The sequence below is a fragment of the Theropithecus gelada genome, chromosome 6, assembly GCF_003255815.1.
Source record: "Theropithecus gelada isolate Dixy chromosome 6, Tgel_1.0, whole genome shotgun sequence".
NCBI lineage: Eukaryota > Metazoa > Chordata > Mammalia > Primates > Cercopithecidae > Theropithecus > Theropithecus gelada.
In genome coordinates this window covers 132,763,960-132,787,058 of record NC_037673.1, presented here as the reverse complement: position 1 = coordinate 132,787,058, position 23,099 = coordinate 132,763,960, and the positions used below count along the sequence as shown (strand labels likewise).

The window sequence follows — 23,099 nt, the reverse complement described above, 5'->3', positions numbered from 1 at the left end:
TATATTTTTAGAACAATTTTAGGGTCACAGTGAAATTTAACAGAAAATACAGAGAGCTCCCACACACCCCCAATCCCCACACATATACAGTCTCCTCTCGTTATAAATACCACACACTGGAGTGGTACATTTGCTACAATCACTGAATCTACACTGACAAATCATTACCACCCAAAGTCCACAGTTTACATTAGAGTTTGTATTAGGGTGTTGTACACTCTAGAGGTTTTGACAAATGTGTAATGCTATGTATCCTTTTTTTTTTCTTTGAGATGGAGTCTCGTTCTGTTGCCAGACTGGAGTGCAGTGGCATGACCTGGGATCACTGCAACCTCCACCTCCCGGGTTCAAGCGATTCTCCTGCCTCAGCCTCCAGAGTAGCTGGGATTACAGGCACTTGCCACTGTGAGTGGCTAATTTTTGTCCTTTTAGTAGAGATGGGGTTTCACCATGTTGGTCAGGATGGTCTCAATCTCCTGACCTTGTGATCCACCCGCCTCAGCTTCCCAAAGTGCTGGGATTAAAGGCGTGAGTCACCATACCCAGCCTGTATCTACTCTTAATTATAGTATCATATAGAGCAGTTTTACTGCCTTAAAAATCCTCTGTGATGTGCCTATTAATTTCTCCCTTCCCCCAACTGCTAGCAACCACTGATATTTTTACTATCTGCACAGCTCTCCTTTTCCAGAATATCATATAGTTGGAATCATACAGTATACAGCTTTTTCAGCTTGGCCTTTTCATTTAGTAATACATATTTATGGTGTGGAATTACAACTTTTCATCAGAATGACATCCTCAGCCTACCAGTCATTCTTTCTTGATTTTTCTACAGGCACAAACTGAATAGTATCGTAGTCAGTTGCCTGTTTTTTCCCCTAGGGGTGCTATGTTCTACTAACCATTTTCATAACTCTGTGAGTTATGTTTCCTTACCCTCCAATCTTGCTCATCATTACAGTAATTGCAACAGTCTGGTTTAGGATGTTGAAGCACCTCCACCTGGCCTCTATTGTTTCAGGGTTCTCTCATGCCCATTGTTACCAGTGAGTAAGTTCTGTAACAGACTATCCCACCATCAACCTTGGCTTAAAGAGAAGAACCATGAATTAAAATTTCAATGATCCTGGTAGACATTTAGTCAGTGCATTTCTGATGCCTTTGGTAAAAAGATGTGTCCTCTGGACCTCATGAACATGATCACCTCAGGGACCTCCTAGCCAAACAGGATATATTGATTCTGGCATCCTCACATCTATAAGTTTTTCATTTCTTTCCTTCATCTTTTGCCATGAAAATTATGTCACTTCAGCTTTGTGTGATGTGAACTATTGCTTTTTTATGTTTCCAGAGACCATCCTAGGAGTAAGTTCACACCATCCCTCGGAACCTTGCCAAGATGTTAAATCCTACAATGGAAGAGAACATTACCAAGTCAATAAACTCTTCACCATCTAATTTTTATTACAGGACCCCTTAGTCAAGCATCCTCATAATCCCATTCCAAATATACTCCCCTGACTTTTTCTAATATATGTTGGCTAGTTCCTATAGCTTTTTGGGGAAATTGTCCCTTTCCTGACTTAATCAGATTTAGAACATCCTCTGCTATATTATGGGTCTATGGATATTAATGTCAACTCAGACCCTGTGTACAAGTTAACCTTAGTTCAGGCTTTGTGGGCAGGAAGGAAAGTGGTATCGGCCCTGGGCATGCACATGTACCTAATGGGGGTGAGACCTATATAATGTATTCCAGCACGAGGTGACAGCTGCTAGCTCTTAATATGGATGATGGACCATGTCTTCAGGCTCAGAGGGTTCAGAGGTACAGTTGACCCTCGAACAACAGATTCTAACTATGTGGGTCCATTTATATGTATTATAGATTTTCTTCTACAAAACATAGCTCAAAAATATGGTATTCAGAGGATGTGAAGCCCACATATATGAAGGGCTGATTTTCCTATATGCAGGTTCCATGGTGACGACTGCAGGATTTGAGTATGAGATTTTGTGTATTTGGGGGTCTTATGACCAATCACTCTAGTGATTGAGGGTCAACTGGGAAACAAAATTTTCTGAGATATCATGTAGATATCTCAATCTCTTTAGAGTTCTGTACTTTCTTAAGGTGATAATCTGACATGACAGATCATCCTTAGTTGGCCATTTCATTATCTATGAAATTCAGTCACTCTGAATATGATTTCCCAGGCTGAGACTTTGACTTTCTATATTCTCCCAACAGAGTTTTTAAGAGCTTCTTTGCCACCAAGATGTCCTCCAGCTTTTACACCTGGAATTCTGTTGCCTATTAGGCATCCTCAGCTACTTATCTTTCTGTTGAATATAGGTGGCATTTAATGATAGCTATCCAAAGCCATTGTGCTTGTCATTATTATTTCTCTGGTGAGTTTCAAATGCATATTTCCCACTTACCAATGCATTCTCTTCTACAAGCATAACATCCCAATTCACCACAGGTGAAAACTTAACTGAACCATCACCTTGTTTCATGGGCCATCTGTGCTCCATCTATGACCAGTGATAGGGTCAGCACCAACTACATGGTGGCAGTCCAGCTCAAACATGCCATCGTATCACCTAGTTTCTCAATTCATTCCTGATATCAATGAATACAGGTAAGGTTTTTCAGCAGTAGACACTGATATAGAGTTTAAGGTGAAAAATATTTACTAGGGATCAACATTTTTAAAAGGAAAAGGGAGGAAGCAGTATTGGGGAGAGGAAGAAATCAAACTATGATAATGCAGGCAATATAGCAGCAAGTCCTGGAAAGAGTATTCTGCATAAGCATGCTCCTGAAATGGTCTGTATTCTCTCACCTTGCTCAGTCATAAAATATAGTCTATCCTGCAAAGGGTGTGGACCGGGTAAGGTGGCTCTTTGTACCTGAGGCAGACCCTGAAGGATATGGCAGCTGGAGGCTATCTGCTGACTGCCATTCCTACACACTTCTTTAATTGAAGGAGGGTTTCCATTCTGACCACACCATCTTAAATCTTTCTTATGTTTTTAAGGCAGAACATAAATGTCTTAGTCTGTTTGCTGCTGCTGTAACAGAATACCACAGACTGAGTAATCTATAAAGGAAAGAGATTTATTTGTCTAATAATTCTGAAGGCTGTGAAGTCCAAAATCAAGGGCCACATCTGGTGAGGGATTTTTTTACTGTGTCATAACATGGCAGAAGGCACCACATGCAAAGGATCATCCCTTGGTGAAAGGCAAAAGGGTAAGCTCAAGAAACAGAGAAGGAGGCTGGACTCCCACAATAACCCACTCCCAATATAAAGGTGTTAATCCATTTATGAAGGTGAAGCTCTCATAACCTAATCACTTCTGAAATGTCCCACCTCTTAATACCATTACAATGATAATTAAATTTCAACAAGAGTTTTGGAGGAGACATTCAAACAATAGCAATGAATAAATATTTCATATGGGTTTCAGTTTGCTTTTGTAAGAAAACTTTAATAGGTTACAAGCCAATTATAGCTTACATAAGTCCTGTAAAAGCATAACCATTGAAATCTGCAAAGTTATAGCCCAAACTGAAAGATGAACAATTTTTCATAAAACACATAAATATGAATAGAATTAAATTAGCATCATTCTTATCATCACTTTGAGACATAGTGCTATTTCCAGTCACTCCCTGTTTTGTAAATAAAAACACAATTTTTCATCACTTGAGAACAGTCTAGAGCACAAAATTTTTCCCCAGATTTTGTGCTCACTCAAAAGAAACTTTACAGTGGTGCTGTCATTAATCAAAATGAGAGAGATCTACTTTTTAAGTGGGTTCAGCATAGTGGCTTCTAGCAATTTCAGCCAGAATTTTTCTATTGAAACTGATTTACATTAATTCCTTAAATCTAATGCCTAAGAAGTCTGCTCAATATATTTCTATCTAGGAGAAAGAACCAGACCTGACTAGTAACCACACAAAGTTGCACAGACTTAAGGAACATTCTGAGAGAGGAAAAAAAGGGGGAATGGTCTCCTAAAAAACTCATTCATTTGAAATAAACCTTCATATTCATGGCTTTGGTTTCTAAAACAACCTAGTCATTCAATGGACAATAAATAGCAGTGTTTCCCCAAAGTGTGATTTATGAATCATCTGCATCAGAATCACTTTAGGTTTTTAAGGAGATAAAGTACTTATTTTTCTAGGGAACCAGAAATTTGTATGTCTATATTTTTAACAGGTTAGTTAGACAATAATGGAGCACACAAAGTCTGAGAACCACGGATCAATAGTATGTTCACTGTTCAGTCACAGGGTGAGTTCTTAAGCAGTAGCGAAAGCTGACATAGGCTGAGCTCTATGTGCCAGGTTCTGCTGTAAGCTCTTTGTGTGTGTTGTCTCATTTTATCTTCACTATAATTCTACAAGTGAGAAACTGTTGTTACTTTCATCTCACAGGTGATAAAACTTAGGGACACACTTGAGGAATAGGAAATTTGGGATTAAAACACAGGAAATTTGACTAGAAGCTGTACATACTCTTAACCACTAAATTCTACTGTGAGCCTATGTCTGTTTGAGACTGGGAGATGCAAAATTCAAGTCCTTATGCAGGAAATTTAGACATCCTCTAGTCCAAAAACTGAGCATCTCCTGAACTTTCACTGTTGATAGTGAAGTTCTAATTACTTCTGTGTTTTATATATTGAAAATTTGATATGGATGCAACATTTTTTCAGATTACAAGTATTTGCCTCGTTGAACCAAATATCTGTGTATGATAAGCTCTGGAAATGATAAAGTACTCTAATTATAAGGATCTTGAGGACTGGATCCTTGGCAAAATGTCATCTTATCACTTTTGAAGAGCTGTCTGGCCTGACTCTGACTTGTCTTCAATTAATTAATATATCTAGAAAATAATTAGCTCATTTCTTTTCTCTCTTTTATATATACATAAATATACACACATATATATATATATGAGAGAGAGAATATATATATACACACACACACACACATTTGACTGTCATACCATCACTGGCACAACTTTCTAAAATATGGTTTAATTTTTTTAATAAGCTTATCAATATTGAAAACAAGGACATTATTCATGTCAGAGTTTTATGAAAATACACTCTTGGCTGTTTATTAAAAAAAGAATATAATGAGACTTCAATTCCATCATCAACTAAAAGCCACAAACCAGTATTCTTTTAAAAGTATTGTATGATTAAGAGTTATCTCATTCTACACTACTTCACTAATCATGATGATGAGGATCCCAAAATCCTTTTGATAATATCAAAAGGATATTATCACTTGTCAGAGCCAATCTTCTAACTTTTTAGTTGTGTAAGACACTTTTATCAGCTTCACATTTGTATTTTGTTCCACACTTCATTGCAATACTAAACAGCTCTTAATTCATTAGCATTTTATTCAAATGCATAAATCTATTTGTTTCTGATTCTAATAAAAAATAAAATTTCTGTATCCTTCAAGCCTGTAATTTTTTTAAGGAAAGTCTTAATTTTAGAAAATTTCTTTTTAGAATGGTATTTTATCCAACAAAGCATAATTATTAATATTGTAAAGCTTGTGTGGATGCTTATAAGAATAAAATTCACTTATTGCCAGTCTTTGGAGGATTTTGTTGTTGTTGGTTTCTTTGCTCTTCAAGACAGGATCTCACTCTGTCACACAGGCTGGAGTGCAGTGGCATGATCTCAGCTCACTGTAACCTCAGCCTCCTAGGTTCAAGTGATCCTCATGTCTCAGCCTCCCAAGTAGCTGGGACTACAGGTTCATGCCACCTTTCCCAGAACTAGAGAACTACCTTAACTTCTCTTGAGCAAGCAGAGGAGAAAGAACTTTCAAACTGGGTCGAGCATTGTGGCTCATGCCTGTAATCCCACCCCTTTGTGAGGCTGAGGCAGGAGAATAGCTTGAGCCCAGTAGTTCGAGACCAGCCTAGGCAACGTAGTAGGATACTGTCTCTACTAAAAAATTAAAAATTAGCTAGCTCTGGTGGTATGTGCCTGTATAGCTACTTTGGAGGGTGAGGGAAGAGGATCACTTGAGCCTGGGAGGTCAAGGCTACAGTAAGCCATGATTGTACCACTGTGAGACCCTGTCTCAAATTTTTTAAAAATTAAAAGGAACATTCAAACTTATCATGCACACCTTAAGTGTGAGCTCTTTGGAGTTATTTGTATATGATTTTTCAATTATCACCACAACAATTGGTAAAAGATATTATAAACCCTATTGTTACCCACCATTCACATATGAGAAGACTGAGATTCAATGGGTTTATTGTCATGTCTAAAGTCACACAGTTAATAAGTGAATCAAAATCCCAAGGTCTTTTCCCACATACCATGTTATATCCAGAGAAAATACTAGTAGCATATTAATAAACCAATGCAATCTCATTTGGATGTAAAACTAGAATGGTCATGTGTACATTATAAGCAACTCTTTATCCCTAAGTATTGCACGTGCACACAGCAACAGTTTTTACAGAGTGTCAGTTATTAAGCCGTAAATTGATTTCAGAGAATAACCACTCTGATTTATTGGTCAGTTACCCAGGTAGATTGTAGAAGCAATTGTGATTTTTCTTACACAGGCAATATTTCAATTAAGATGGTTTCTCTCCAATGATGTCATTAAAGTACCTCAGTGTTTAAGAATCATAGACCATTTGGTAACATAGCAATTGGTGAGTGTGGGAACTGTTAGGGAAATGGTATTTTGGATTGAGAATTTCCTTTCAAAAAGTGGAAAGTTGCAAATGAAACCTAATCCTTTTAGTCTTGTTACTAACGTGAGACTTACTCTACCCCACTGAACCAAAATAGTAAAGTTGGAAGATACATCATTCACAGAAGACAAAGTGTGGTGGGTTGATGAGACTTATGAAAGAAAACTACTTCTATCGCTCTTTAGGCTTCTCTGGTTTTAGTTTTCTTTTTAAACCCCTCCCTCTGTAAACACACAGACACAACAGGTAGGAAACCAACTCATTCCTCATTTGTTTAAACCAATGAGTATTCTGCCTCAGAAACCAGAACATGCTGCCTTATATAACGAGGTGTGTGTGTGTGTGTGTGTGTGTGTGTGTGTGTGTGTGTGTGTGATGGGCTGTTCTGGGACAGAGGAAGGGGCAGGTAGAAATCCTGAGGAGCTATGGTAGGAAGAAAGAGTTGCTACCTCCCTTTCAAGCTACGTCGGGAAGAGGGGGTGGGGACTATACCAACACATCACCACGCCGCATGCCACTCTCACACACAGATGCTTCTCCGTCATGTTCTCTGGGAAATTTCCCCCCGATTAGGAAAAGGACGGTAACACGGTTCTGCCTCGTAAGGAGAGTTTTTACCATTGCAGCACAAAGAACAGCGGAGCGCGCTTTCACATCGTTGCAACTCCACTCACTTGACCAGCTCTATACTTCAGCACCACGGAGAGCGGTACACCCTTGGCTGCCACCCATGGGGAGCCAGCTTCCCGCGACTCAGCACCGGATTCCGGTCATCTAGAGGAGGAACAAGCCTGCGTATTATACCCTCAATGTAAGCAGCTATGATGGTTCTTTCATATTGATCTTTTTTTCCAGTAGAGGTTGTGTTCTCGCTAAAATATGGAATTGAACTTTTATTTATCAGCTTTCTTCCTCTAGTGCACTGCTTAGATTTTTAGATAGATCTGAGGTCTTTCTTATTTGTTGAGTTGGTAGAAGAAATTTTTTTTTTCTTTCATTGAATGTCTAAGTTTTCAAAGCCATTTAGAAATAGACAACTCGTCTCAGTAGCCTATTCCTTTTGTGCTAGAGTAATACAGTTTTATTCCTAGAAGAGTGTGTATGTGTTGTCTCTTCTTTCCCTTCACTACTGACAGCTTTCTAATGTATTTATGTGGTTGTATATATCATAATATAAATATGGGGTTGAGAGGAGGGAGAGGGTTATATTCTAATAAGCAGCCACCATTAAAGAACTACAGGTGGCAAAAAAAAGATTGTCATTTTTCTTTTTTTCTTGCTGAAAATATGATCTGAGCTATATATCTCCTTCAGACATCCATTTCAAAATAACAAATATGCTCCTAGTGAAAGAGGTGTAATCTAGGCAGAACTTTGAAACTCTGAATCTCCCCTTTAAGTTTGAAGTTGTAAATTCACTTACCTATGATTGAGTAGACACAACCAAAATGCTATTGCTATTAATTGTAATTTAAAGACATAATGGATTCAGGGTAGATTCAGAAAAGGCAATAATGATTGACCCTGCCTGGTGGCACTCAGTGAATTTTTGCCTCAGAATGCCACCTGCTGGTGAGTCCTATTTCTGAAGCACCAGGCACACATCAGATTTATGAATGAATTCACATTAAATCCAGAATATTCATTATGGATGTGGTGCAAATCCAATCTCCAAGATCTTTTTAACAATGATATTGATTCAACTATTTAAAAACTTACCAAACTTCTATGTCACAATTACCCTTTCATAAATATTTATTTCCAAAAACACTTGCTCCTAAACTTAGGGGCATGTAGACTAGATAACTCCTTTAGGCAGTAATTAACCCAGAAAAAAATCAGAACTATGTGGAGCCTCGTTGAGGCTAATTGCAGAATGCATGTGGTATCTTGGATAAGAGATACCAGGAGCTCTTGCTTAGTAAAAGCAATCAGCATTTCCCTCCATATAAATATTCAGCATGTTACTTTTTTTTTTAGTATTGTCATTTCACAATATAAGGGCCTCTCTTACTTTCTAGGTAGTAGATGTTTATTTCAGACTCTTATCACAGAGGTCAGTGAAATCATCAAAAGGTTACACATATCTATTTTATTTCAAGAAAAATCTTTTTAAAACATAAAACTATCAAAACTTGTTTCAGCTCCATCTGGAGCTATACACAATGAGATACAGACATCCAGTTTCATAACTTCCAACTTCCAAAATAGGAAAATAAGGATTTTAAAAGTAAAAAGAAAAATAGAAGCACATACAAAGCACTAGTTATATTTAGATAGGTGGTACCTAGGGCAGTTTGAAAAAACTGAGGATAACTTCTTCTCTAAAAGAAAATAAATTACAAATAGAAACATTTATTAGCACTCAGGAACACTAGACAATATTTTTATTCCAAGATGCAATGGAAAAACTATCTCACATTAGTAGAATTTTTTGGGAAGTATATCTTAATGTAATACATTTTAATGAGTAGAAGAAGGATACTTTGCTTGTTTCCTGTAGGATTAACTGGTAAAATGTATGAACTCGTGTATATCATGGGGGTAGTTAGGTGGGTATCTTTTTTCTTTATTTAAAGTACATATGTTGTACAAGCAAATTATTATCAGTAGCTTAGGTGGGAACTTAAATGCCTTAAACCCACAATTAATATAGTTGTAATAAGCTAAAATAGAGCTAATAATATGCAATGTCACTAGAGCACTTACAAGGTGATGATAAACAGTTTACGTTCACTATCTCACCTCAACTTCAACAGAAGAAGGAAGGTGATACCTAGAAATAAGTTGGATGCCTTTGAAAATATGTAAAAATTTTCAGAAGTAGCATGAAGAAGTGAGAATGTCTCAATTTTCTGACTCAGTCACCAAAGGGTGTCATTTGCCTTCTGATATTAGCTGCTTCATCTAGCAACTTATGGGCCATAATTTATAGTGGAGCTAATTAGAAACTGATTTTACTTAGGAATTCATACCTTATTTTAAATGTTGTCAGTCATAAGCAGGAAATAACTGTTATAGAATTATATGGCTCCTATATTTTGTGAGAAGGAAGATGCTGGTAAACACCAACAGCTCCAATGTACTGATCTTCTTAAATGACCAACACAGATTCAAATATTTAGGAATGAATTAAGTTGGTTGACCAAGCACCATGTGCCAGGCGTCAGGAGTATAGGGCACCAGGTGCATATGCCATATACACGAGTATTCCCTACCCTCAAGGATCTTGAACTCTAATGGAAAAAGTTATAGTCTAAAGAAACTCAGAAAAAAAAAAAATCAGAAAGACAGAAAGAAGATGGCTGGCAGTGGCATACTAGCCAAAAGCACAGACTTTCAAAGCAGACAGACTAGACCCTTAACAGTGAGTCTACCTCTGGCATGTTGTGTAGGTTCAGAAAAGTGGTTAATTAATTTGACCACTTCATCATCTGTTAAATGGGAATGACAATAGCACCTAAACCATGTAATCATTTGTGAGAACTTAAAATGATAATGCATATTCTCAAATGTGTTGTGTTCGCTATACATTTTAATCATCTTCAGTTAATGATTTATGTACTTACCTCCTTTTTTATATGTTTATATTTACAATTCATTCATCATTATATTGCCATTTGTCTTTATGTCTGGCATTATTGTGTTGAGTACCTATAACATTAAATTTATCTTTATATCTTATTTGAAAAATAAATGAATAAATAAATATAAATGACAATGCACATAAATTACTCAGCATGTAGCTGGTACATGGTTAATGTGAAACAAATGTTAATCACTATGATTAAAGAGTCATACAGGAAAATAGCTAAGCTTATCAGAAGATAATTTATTTAAAACAGTAATTTATGTAAAGCAGTTAGGACAGTGCCTACATGGTAAATGTGTAATGTATGTTAAATATAACTATTGTATAGTCATTTAGAAAAATAGCTAAGCTGAGTATATCAATGTCCAGTAAAATGTGAGACAATTCTAATAATTGTGTACTTAAGTGCATTGATAGGTAAGATTTTGATCATTACTGTCATGGACATTTGTATATAGTGTTACGGTACCCAGGGCATTTGGTAGACATTATTTAATCTTCACTGTGCTCCTGAGGAACATGAGGAATGGGCTTTATCACTCCCGTTATTTTGGCAGGAGACCTGTGGTTTAGAAGAAGACTCCAAATAACTTGACTATTTTATCACTGTTGCTCTAGACTAATACTCAGAAAACGTACTCTTGGGAGAAGATGCCCAGAGCAAAGCTGGGTTTTCCTGGGTGTTTGATCTGACTCCTAGATTCTGTTTGGTTCTATTTCCAGTAGGGGAATATTACAGGCTGAATTGATTTTAAGATTGGATAATTTCCATAGAGACCTTTGATACATGTAGCAATTTTAGACAAGAGACAACAAATATCTCTAAAAAGACATTTTGATTAAGTGGCCTTTTCTTCTTCAGTAATTAAGCACAATTTCTGTCTCCAAAAGCCTTTATGGCCATGCTCATGTGCAGCTGGACTTAGGGCACAAGATTCATACTTTTCATGGATCAATGACATCTGGCTTCCTTCAGACTGGCTGATGCATCTGTAAGAGCAGCTTGATAAAAATAGCAACTGAAGGATCAAGAGGGAGTTTAATAATCAGTCTTCCTCTCATATATGGTTTTGTTTCCACTGGAATCCTTCTTCCGAATGACATCAAATGTCAGTTGTATGCACTTCTGGAAAATGTAAAACATAGTATCTAACTGGGGTATTTAATCACTCATTATCTCAATAATACATGCAAACAAATACGTATTTGCGTTCAAAGTTCACTTTTAAGAAAAATACTAAAATAAGGCAATCAAATTCCAAATGCATTTTAGGGAGATTCGTTTTGCTTATCATTGGCCCTAAAACTGTGATAGGATCACCAGAGTTCAGCAGGGCGGCACATCTGATTCATGAGTGTGAGCTTTGGCCACCAACTACTGTGAACCATGTGACTTTATCTGACACATCATCTTTTGTGGATTCTTTCCAACCCATGTGATATATATAGCTAAAACATGAATATCTGTGATATCAAGATTAAACAGCAAGGATATGGTGGCTGAATATATTCACAAGTGCATAAATGTTTAAAAAGCATCATTAGAGGGATATTAGGGTAAGAGGTAGTCAGAGCTAATAAAAAGCCCACAGTGAGGATAAAAGGCCTCCATCAATATGTGCATCAATTCTCATGGCTTCATAGTCTATTGTGAAGCCCCTCGCATTGGACGCAATTTCACTGAGTAGCATATGCCATTATCTGCTTATATGCATACATGACTTTAAGGCTCATAAGGTTTCATTTTTAACGCTAAATTCTGCTAGGAAAGGAGCAGAATCGACAATTTTGTGAGCATCCAAATGTGTTTCAAGGCTGAGGTTTTAAAGGCTGCAAAAGAGTCTTGTTTATTTCTTACTACATCTGGGTGTCTGCTTTCAAGGGCATTCAGAAAAATGCATGTCACATGGTGAGGACATTTTAACATCTGCCAAGTACTAGCTATACACATATATTCTTTTCTTTGATAAAACATAGTTATTATAGAAACATCAAGATTTATATGATGCCCTACCCTGTGCAGAAATTATTTGTCCAAAGTCTTAGGACCTAAGATTTAGTGTTTTCACTTGGCCTACCAGAGTTTCTTCATCTAAAAGATGAGAATGCTAATACTTTGCTTTTTACGTTTTGTTTTGTTTTGTTTTGTAATGAGTGGAATGAATAAACAATGCTTGAATATCCTTTAAGTTTGTAGGCTGCAGTGTCTGTGATATTCACAGGGACTCTGAATTTAGATTGGGTACTTATGTGTTCCTTGTGAAATATTTCTCTGCTATGACTTGGTTCAGTAGTCATTAAATTTCCTTTGAGTTAATCTCTCCATGGCTTGTTGCTGTGTAATAGTTGGGTATCCTTGACCTTGTATTCTGACCTATTCTCCCTCTTGAGCAGACCTCTAATGGAAAAGTGACGTGGAATCAAGCTGTAGTGCCGGCTTCTTCTTAGACAGCTGCTGTTTCGTATCTGACACACTGCTCAGATGCTCTTGAGTGTAAACTGCTTTTTCTCAGGTTGGGTTGTGATGGCTAAGTCTAATAAAGTGGTTTTGAGAGAAGTAGAAGCCTGTCGTAGGACAGGCTGAGTACTTCCATGAAAAAGATTATTATCAGTCTTCCTTGGGTTCAACTTCTACCTGTGTGTGTGTGTGTGCCCAGATGACAGGCCTTGAAACTAAGTCCATTACATCTCCTGAAACAAAGCCTCTTGGGAATGCAAATGGGGTAACTGCTTAGCTTTCAACTCAGTAACTTTCTCTTTCTGAAAACCCTATAATAATAAGTGCCTGCACACTATTTGTGAATCTTTCTCTCCTGTAAATGTTTCTCTGGGATTCCTAATCCATAGTCTGCCTTTGGTACCAATGAACAGACTGTCTCTGGAATGATGGCATTGTTGAAAAGAATGGGCTCAGAAGGATCTCATGAACTTGAATTCTGACAGTCTTTTCCCCAGCAATCTTTTATCAAAGTGCACTTTTAAAAAGTGGACGGTGGTTCAGACACTCTTCCTAAAGGTGTACAGAGCTCTCGGTTAGGATTTATCACCCACGGTTGCCTTTTGAGGGAGTTGCCCATAATTATTCTTTTTATTTTGTGCAGATAAAGAAGTTAGCTCCACTGTATAATTTAGCAGCTTTTCCCAAGGGAAGTGTGACTCAGCTCCAGGCAGGATTAGAGTACCAAGATATGATCCCCATTCTTTGCTTTATACCAGACATAGGGCCCCCAAGGAACTAAAACCGAAAAGGTTTGAGCAGGTTGAGCAGGTCAAAAGGTAAAATGAGCAGAAAACTAAATGGAGTCCCCAATTTAAACATTCACAAGGCTAATTGCATGACTTTTTAAAATCTCAAAACATTGGATTTAATTTTAAAGCCTTTCTCTGTAATCATTTTTGTTTGATTATTTTTTAAAAATGGCTAAAGTGAAATATTAAGTATTGTTTATGCATGAAGACATGATGAATGTTAAAAAAAAAAAATTATCTGGGACCATGGAAAATAGTTAAAAACAAATATCCAAGTACTTACTCTTTAAAAAAGATACACTCTTGTTAAAATTTATGCCATTCTAATATTCTCTGAATAATGTGAGTGGAGGTAAAGTAGAAAAGAAAAATAGAAAATACAGGTAGAACCAATTGGAGAATCAACAACGTTTAAGATGTCCAAGTTGGTAAAGGCTTAGGAAACACCTGGTCCAGCCCCTCTATTCCATAGTTATTTGAGATCTAGAAGCTGGGACCTGCTCAAGGTCTCAAGGCTGGCTAGAGATGGCATATCCCCAACTTGAGTTTAAATTACACAGTAGCTGTTATTGTCTCTAGTTTGCTGTTTCAACACCTTGGCAACGTAAGTTTGGGTAACTTACATTGTCCAAGACTGGCAAATGGTGGAGCCAGGATTCCTACTCTAAACCTCCTAACTCCAAAGTCTGCCTTTCAGCCTCTCTACTCAGTATCTTCATCTGAGGATGAGGATGATAATAGCACCTTCCTCATAGATTTGATGCAAGAATTACACAAGTTAATACATGTGAAGCTCTTAATATAATACCTGGCATATAGTAGGTGCTTAATAAATGTTAACTGCTATTATTAGTAGCATTAGTATTAAGCTCTACACTAGGCCACACTGGGAAACAGCAATAAGTAAGAAGCGGACCCAGCATGTAAGTTGAGCTATTTCTTCCATCCATGTAAAAATCCAGGCTCAATATTAAGAAGCTAAGGCTGAATTCTCTCAGAAGGGTTGCTTCAGTGGCCATCAGCAAGTGGCAATGATTCTAGTCCTGTTTCCTGCCACATCTTGCCCTTTAATAGGTGCTTAGGTTGCGTGTGGACCAGAAAGCACTGTTCCCATAGAGAATAGCACAGAATGTAGAAACAGACACGTGTGGCATGCATGCATGTTGCTGCAGTTTTGCCATGGTGCAGGAGCTCATTCAGGGGGAAACATCTGAACCGAAGGCAGCCATATTTGTGATGGCCAACTCTATGGCACAGCCCTTGGAGAGCTGGGCATAAAAAGAGGCAAGAGGGAACAGAATAAAACCTACATTGACTTATACTTTCTACACACAAATTACCTCATTTAATCCTCCTACAGACTCTGCAGCACATGTAAGTTATCCGCATTGAGCAGGTTGGAAAACTGAAGCACCGAGGGGTTTAGTGGCTCTCTCAACTTTATACAAATGGAAATAAAACCAATAGCCTTCAGCCATACCCCCATCCCACACCCATCCTCCATCTATTATTAGGGTCCTTCCAGATCCATTTTTCAGCTCTGCCACCCCGTCTCCACCCAAGGCATATAGAGACAGACAACTGAGTCATATTCTACCACTTGAAAGAAATAGTTCAGGTAACCCAGTGTGTCTGAATCTTGATGATTGAGACAATGATTTGAAAGACTGCACAATTCCTCATAGGATTCCAAGCATGATATTCTTTGTGTATCTCAACAATTGTGTGCTCTACTGCTAGGGAATCCGCAGGAAAGTAACCTGGCATCTTTGCCCTGTCCCATAGGTTGGGGAGCAGCACCTTCAAAAACATGCAGCGCCGGCACACAACGCTGAGGGAGAAGGGCCGTCGCCAGGCCATCCGGGGTCCCGCCTACATGTTCAACGAGAAGGGCACCAGCCTGACGGCCGAGGAGGAACGCTTCCTGGACTCAGCTGAGTATGGCAACATCCCGGTGGTCCGGAAAATGCTGGAGGAGTCCAAGACCCTCAACTTCAACTGCGTGGACTACATGGGGCAGAACGCGCTGCAGCTGGCCGTGGGCAACGAGCACCTAGAGGTCACGGAGCTGCTGCTAAAGAAGGAGAACCTGGCACGGGTCGGGGACGCGCTGCTGCTGGCCATCAGCAAGGGCTACGTGCGCATCGTGGAGGCCATCCTCAACCACCCGGCCTTCGCGCAGGGCCAGCGCCTGACGCTCAGCCCGCTGGAACAGGAGCTGCGTGACGACGACTTCTATGCCTACGACGAGGACGGCACGCGCTTCTCCCACGACATCACGCCCATCATCCTGGCGGCGCACTGCCAGGAGTATGAGATCGTGCACATCCTGCTGCTCAAGGGTGCCCGTATCGAGAGGCCCCATGACTACTTCTGCAAGTGCACTGAGTGCACCGAGAAACAGCGGAAAGACTCCTTCAGCCACTCGCGCTCGCGCATGAACGCGTACAAAGGACTGGCGAGCGCCGCCTACTTGTCCCTGTCCAGCGAAGACCCTGTCCTCACCGCCCTGGAGCTCAGCAACGAGTTAGCCAGACTAGCCAACATCGAGACTGAATTCAAGGTAACTCTCCCACTTAGTACCCTGCAGGCAGGCTGCCCAAGGGGCTCTTGCGCGTGTGTCCAGTGCGAAATGGGTTGTCTTCAAATCTAAGAAAGGGGGAAACCTCGGGATCTTACTAGGCAGGCCCAGGGGAGGAGGGGAACACATCTCACCTATAAGAGGTAGGCCTGAGGAAAAGCAGCCCTCTGGGTGAAATATTTTAAACTACATAAATACGGTAAGAAGTGACTTGAGTACAAATCCATGCAGTCAAAGACGAGCGCAGGCAGGACTATGTTGTGGTTCTGATGTCAGTGCCTTAGCTCTGTTTCAGGGAGCTCAGGAGTGTCTAGGATACCTAAGGACCTGTGGTTATTTCCTAGTGTAAGGCATAGACTTCTTGATTGTTTCACCTACGTGGCTTTGATTTGTCTTGTTCACATCTCTGTCTCATCCTGGAATGTTTTGATCAGTCTCAGTCTAACAAGAAGACCTGGCTGCAGCTTTTCTTAAACCTGGGAAGCTCTTGCCATTTTCTTGTCAATGGGCTAAGAAGGAGGTTTAGGAAAATAAAAATGAAACTGTCTCTGTAGAGCTGAGTTTGTCAAACTAGTAGATGAGCCCAGGTGAAAGCTCTGTAATTCAATCACCCTGAGAACACCTTGACCTGCCAGGCCAGCCTAGAGGATGGAAACCCATCTCCAAAGTGCATTTTTCAATAGCAGGCCTGTGCTTTGTCAACTGACATTCCACCTGAAAGAGAAAACTTCCTAAAGTAGGAAATTCTTTTCACAGTGTTTAATAAAAATAAGAGCAATTTTTTTTTTCCTTTTTTGAGATAGAGTCTCGCACTGTCAACCAGGCTAGAGTCCAGTGGCATGAACTCAGCCCACTGCAAGCTCTGCCTCCTGGGTTCAAGCCATTCTCCTGCCTCAGCCTCCCAAGTAGCTGGGACTACAGGTGACTGCCACCATGTCCGGCAAATTTTTTGTATTTTTAATTGAGACAGGGTTTCACCGTGTTAGCCAGGATGGTCTCGATCTCCTGACCTCATGATCTGCCCACCTCGGCCCCCCAAAATGCTGAGATTATAGGCATAAGCCACTGCGCCCAGCCAAGAGCAAATATTTAGTGGGCAGTTATTGTGTGCCTAGCACTAACCACTTTATCTATATGATCTTATTTAATCTTCTCAGCAACCAGATGACTTGAGTACTGTTATTAGCCTCATTTTATATGAAGGCACAGAAGTAGACAGAGGATCATATAGCCAGTAAATAGCAAAACCATTGTTCTAATCTATGCACTCAGACCCCAGAGTCAACTCAGCCACTTCAGGAAACTGAGGGCCAGAGCCTTGCTTGTATAACAAACTTTTCAGGTTTCACTTGTTTTTACATGAATGATAGAGGATCCTCCACTGCAGAAGGTATAGCTGGAAGAGTAGGAACCACAACTGGGTTCATTATTTCTCATCCTGCCATTCAACCACAGACTATCATGTGCTACATGCCATACAAAGAGGTATTGCACACAGAGCTGTTACCGCAAGTGAAAACTTCATGATCCAAACTAGATGTCGTTGGAGGAGCTGCCCTGTTTGGCATACAATTATACGGCCAAGAATGGGTACCAGCTCACAGAAAGGAAGGTTCTCCTGGGCTGCATTTTTCAGGGAGGGCTCAAAGGAGATGTAATTGGGTTGGGCCTTAATGAGTAGGAGTGTTTGGGTCATTAGGAAGACAGAGTAGGCATTTGGAGGAGGTAAGTGAAGATGAGGTCCAGAATGGGCCAGAGCAGGGAGGGTGAGTAGTTCCATGTGACTCAAATACAAGCTTCCGGTAGGCCATTCAGGAGGAATGCTGAAGAGATCAGTTGGGGAAGGATCTCAAAGGACCCAGCAGGTCAGGCTGAGCACTTTTAACGTTGTCTTGTAGGAAAGGGAGAGCGGTGGAAAGTTTGTAATTAGGGAACTAAAGTGATGAGAACTAGAGTTTGGGAAATTAATTTGTCTGGTAAATAAGAATTGGAGAATTTGGAGTGTGAGGCACTGGGACTGAAGAGGGAGAAAATTTTGTTGTATGTAGGTGAGGTCATGGAAGCCTCTCTGTAGGAAGACGCTCATGCCATAACCCAGGGACAGAAAGGCCAGGCCAAGAGGAGGTTGCAGGGCCCCACAAATTGGGACTAGAAAAGAATTCTTTAAGAAGTTTACTTTATGTCATCTGTCCTCCACCTGAGACCCAACCACTAAATTGAAGCCATTTCTCTAAATCCTACATTGTTTGGTCTCATCTGAAAAACTTGGTGGATGTAGAGGTAGAGATTACTGAAAGAAACTCTTAAGGAATATAGCCTCTTTTTTCTTTTTTTCTGTACAATAAACCTTACTCACCAACATTAAGGTCAAGGATGTGCTGAGGAAAATTGGTTGAACTTTGCTTGTTGCACAGTCTTCAGACCTATTCTGCATTGGCCATGTGAAAGGAATGGCTAAACTAATTAATTCAGATATTTCAAGCCAAAAAGTTTTTTAAAAATTCAAGCCAAAACAAGATTTTTTTGGATTAGATTATCTGGAAAATTGCACAATTCTCTACTGTATCTGGGAGCATGCCAGCCTTGCTAAATAAAATGATACTAAACTAACATTTGGAATTACATCTGAGCCAATTTTTTTTAGTAAAACTCACATCTGGCATATTTCAGTATTTGCAATATCTGAAACTGGAAGTTCATTTGAAAGCATCTACTATGATATTTTGATTTTAAAAGGAAATATGAAAATTTTGGACAATTTTTTATTTTAAAAGTAAATATGAAAATTGTGGACAATTAAGAAGACCAGTAACGTAATGAAAAATCCTTTCTACAATGCAGTTACTTGGAACAAGAGTTTGCATCAATACATTTGCTGGCTATTAACATCCACCTAGTCACCTTTGTTTGAAGTAATGTCTTTTGGATTGTCGACAAATGGCACATTATAAATTAACATAACTTTTCCTTTAGTACTTTATTGCTTATTCAGCTAGCCTTATATGTGCATTCCTGACATTATAAATCTTCTCAGAGGAGAGCAGCTTAGCAGGAAAGAAGTCAAATTGTAATAAAAAAAAAAATAAAGAGCAAGAGAGTGTCTTCTAAAATGCACTATTTCTGAATCCTTTCTGCTTTCAAGAGACCACATGTTGCTGCTTGTAGCCACATATTATGGAGATGATCTGATGCCATCAAATGTGTAAAAAACTATCAGATTCTTATTGGAAATGTCATATGTCATCCTCCACATCCCCTAAAATACTCATTCGGGGAAAACCTCTTCCTGACTAGGAAGCATCATTCATGAAAAATAGTTTTCCCAGGCTATTGTTTTTGGAGTCACTTTAATTTATCACCAGAATAGACACTAGTCATTAACAAAAATTGCAGCCAATGTCAAGGTCTTCAGCAAATTGTGGCTGGAGTTAGATGCCTGCTGGCAAGTCGTTATTTTTTGGTGTAGAAATCATGTAGCTGTTCAAGGATTTTCTTATGTCTCTCTCATCTTGGATCTAGAAAGATATTAAAACTCGATGTGGTCACTGGGGCCTCCCTGGTGCCTTGTGTGGCACCCAATAAGCTAGTGAGCATTCCAGAAATACTTGATGAAGGGAATAAAGGAAATCCTAAAAGGATAATCATTTCAACTAATGAAGCACTTGACTCCTTTTCTTTATGGTTTAAACTCTTCCTCCATGGGTGGATTTAATAGCGGCATTTGATGGACATAGTGAAACGAGGAAGCTGTAAAGAAAGTTACAAGCTGGTTGGGGGGACAAAGTCCATACACATTAAATAGCTGTTCCCAATCATTTGCTTCACTGTATGGTGATGGAGGGCAAAGTGTGTCTTCTTGATCTTCCCCACAGTACCTAAAATGGGTTTTGGGAGCACTGCCAACAAATGACATTTTGGTTGATTGGTTTTTCTATGCAGTAAGAGTCAGAGAAAAGGAATATTAGTGTGAGCTGGACTTCTCAGAAGTGCTTCATCCTTGTGGGATATGCGCTGTCTGTATAGAGGCACCTAGAGTAGCAAGGAAAAATAAAAAAATTGTCTACTTCAGTTGGGTAACAGCCACCAAGAACACAGTGTGATGTCTGCAGCTCTCCTGAATTAATCTGCTTGGTTTTCTTCACTGATCATCTTTGTGATAAAATTGCTTAGGGTCCATTTTATTTTGCTAGTCTCCTTTATTTGCTTCCCAGTCAAATTCCTGGGCATTTTGTCTATGCATTTTATTTTTCTGTGGAGCTTTTATTTCAAAATGATTAGAGGAATTAATATTTCTTCCAACTGAGTTATGAAAACAGCAATGCCTGATGGGGCAGAGTGGGGACATGGAAAGAAAAGATGACAAGGGAATATTGTAGAGTGAGGTTTAGGACTTTGGAAGGAAAGAGAAAGCAGTATGGGGTAGGGGTATCTCTCTTGCTTTCTCATCTTTCGCTTACATTTAAAAGCATCCAGTGTGCCCGAATCAGAGACTGTGGAAGCCTCACAAACACTGTATTGCAGTTATTTAACATCTAGTGGTTCTGAAGAATAACAAAGCTACAAGTAAGAAGGCTCTTCCTGTTGACAAAATAGCATGGAGGTTGTGGATGGTGCTTCAGTCACAAGCAATTTATCCTTTGAGACCTCAGAGAGGAAGAGTAGGGCCAAGAACTAACTTTATCCTACTTAAAGTGGAAATGATTTTTCTGTTTATCAATGGGTTGTTAACCACATGTATTATGAAAAATAGATGATGAATTATGTATTAATGTTTGCGCTGTCATCTTAAGACTCGTGAAAATTCTCTGGGCCTAAAATACTACAAAATAAAAATGCAAATAACGATAAATAAGACCAATTTGCCACCTGCTATGATCTCTAGAGAGATCACATTGTGGAAGGTAAAGATGTTTAGGTGATAGTTTGCAATCTGCTTACAAACTTATCAGAATAGAAAAGGGAAGAGTGAGGAGAAGGAGTGACTTTGTCTCGTTGTGCCAGGGCTTAGAGCACATCTAACCTCTGGCTGTGTGCAGCCAGGGAGACAGGAAGCTTGGGGAAAGGCCCCCACCTGGGCTGCAGGCTGAATAAGCCTATTGCCCCAGCTTTCAGTGTTTGCACCAGTTTCTCAAATACTTTGAATCATTTTAGAATTTTTAAATGTTATAGTCCAACACCCTGGGAAAAATATTATACATTTCCTTGAAGTTTGAAAGCTTGGCTGGGAGTATAAATAAATGCCTGCTTAACATTCAGGAAATGACTTGAAAATTGTTTCCTTTTCTATTGGGAAAATATTTTTTAAGTTGTGAAGGCTGCAGGCCTTAAAAGGATGTTTTATGTGTGTGATGTGTGCCTGTGTGTGTAAGACAGAATCTAGAAGAAAAGTCCTCAAAGCGTGAGCTCCCTTGGCCTATTTTTAACCATGGAGCTCACACGTACAGCCTAGTTGTTTTCTTGTGCGGGAAAAGTCTGCCATGGGAGTGGGAAGCTTAGCAGAAATCAGCAAGACCCTCTGAATAGAGGAGGTGCTGATATTTAATCCACGTTACTGGGAGGAAAAGTTGTAGTGCTGAAAATCCAGTGGGTGCTGAGAAACACAGAGATCCTCATGGAGCTCTCTGGTGAAAACTTAATAGTGCTTATTATGTAGTATACATTCTCTGGAAATGATTTAAAGTATATAGGATATGCATAGGTTATATGCAAATATGATGCCATTTTATTATCAGGGACTTGAGTACCCTCAGATTTTGGTAGGGGGGAAGGTCATGGAACTAATCATCTGCAGATACTGAGGGACGACTGTATACTATCCCTAATCCCCTCAGGGATCTGTGTCCCTCTAGTCCTGTGTTTGAGCATCGGATGATGCAGAAATGTGAGTAGAGGAAAGAAAGCTGGTGGATGTCAGGTGATGAGTTGATGGAACTGCCACTCACTAAGCATACACAGGTGAAATGTAATCAAAGTGTGAATGCCTTTCCTCAGGGCCACACTGGGGCCTGGTCACAGGACCCTATACCTGAAAGCAAGATCCAGGGACTGGCTTATCTCCAGAGAAGGGACAAAGTGACTTCTGCTTATGTTAGCTTTTTTTTTTTTTTTTTCTATTTTTCTGCCTACGTGTCTAGGGGAATGCTTTTGCCAGAGCATTCATTAATGAGTCATCACAGGAAAATGAGTCAATTAATGTGTCCTTTAATAACAAATTTTCATTGGGTCACAAATAATGCCTAAAATTAGATGATGTTTCTCTTCTAGGGTCTATGTCATGAGTATCTGCCTCCAAGATACAGGGAGACAGTATGCTCTGGATGACAGTTATTTGAGTGTGATAAAAGAGACAAGCGCAGAGGGGCAGGTCCTGGAGGGCACCCATTGCACCATGCTTCATCTCCTGGAGGCTGAGGAGTGGACAGTGAGGAGCTTGACCCTGGAACCAGACTGACCTGGTTCTCTCTCCTACCAACCATGTAATCTTGGGCATCTATTGGAAGTTAGTTTTCTCATTTGAAAAAAGGAGGGTAGGATACAATCATGTATTACTTAATGAAGATATGTCCTGAGAAATGCATTGTTAAGCAATTTCATCACTGTGTGAATATCATAGAGTGTTCCTACCCAAACCTAGATGATACAGTTCACTACACACCTGGGCTATGTGGGATAGCCTATTGATCCCAGGCTATACACCTGTGCGGCATGTTACTGTCCTGAACACTGTAGACAGTTGTAATATAGTGGTCAGAATTTGTGTATATAACATATCTAAATAGGAAAGGCACAGTAAAATATGGTATAAAAATTTTTAATGATATACCTGGATAGGGCAACTCCATTATAATTTCATGGGATCACTGTCATACGTACAGTCCATTCTGGAGTGAAATGCTATTGTGCCATG

At 39.4% G+C, this 23,099-nt stretch overlaps 1 protein-coding gene across 3 annotated transcripts in view; it reads left to right on the top strand.

Moving 5' to 3' along the window:
• The first annotated feature begins 7,357 nt into the window (after positions 1 to 7,357).
• Positions 7,358 to 23,099, top strand: part of TRPC7 (transient receptor potential cation channel subfamily C member 7) — a 141,684-nt gene continuing 125,942 nt past the window's right edge. For all 3 annotated transcript variants that reach the window (XM_025388287.1, XM_025388286.1, XM_025388285.1), the window contains exons 1-2: positions 7,358 to 7,581; positions 15,397 to 16,174. In XM_025388287.1, coding sequence (XP_025244072.1) covers positions 7,580 to 7,581; positions 15,397 to 16,174 — 780 coding nt within the window. In that variant the 5' untranslated portion in view covers positions 7,358 to 7,579. The remainder of the gene's footprint in view (positions 7,582 to 15,396; positions 16,175 to 23,099) is intronic.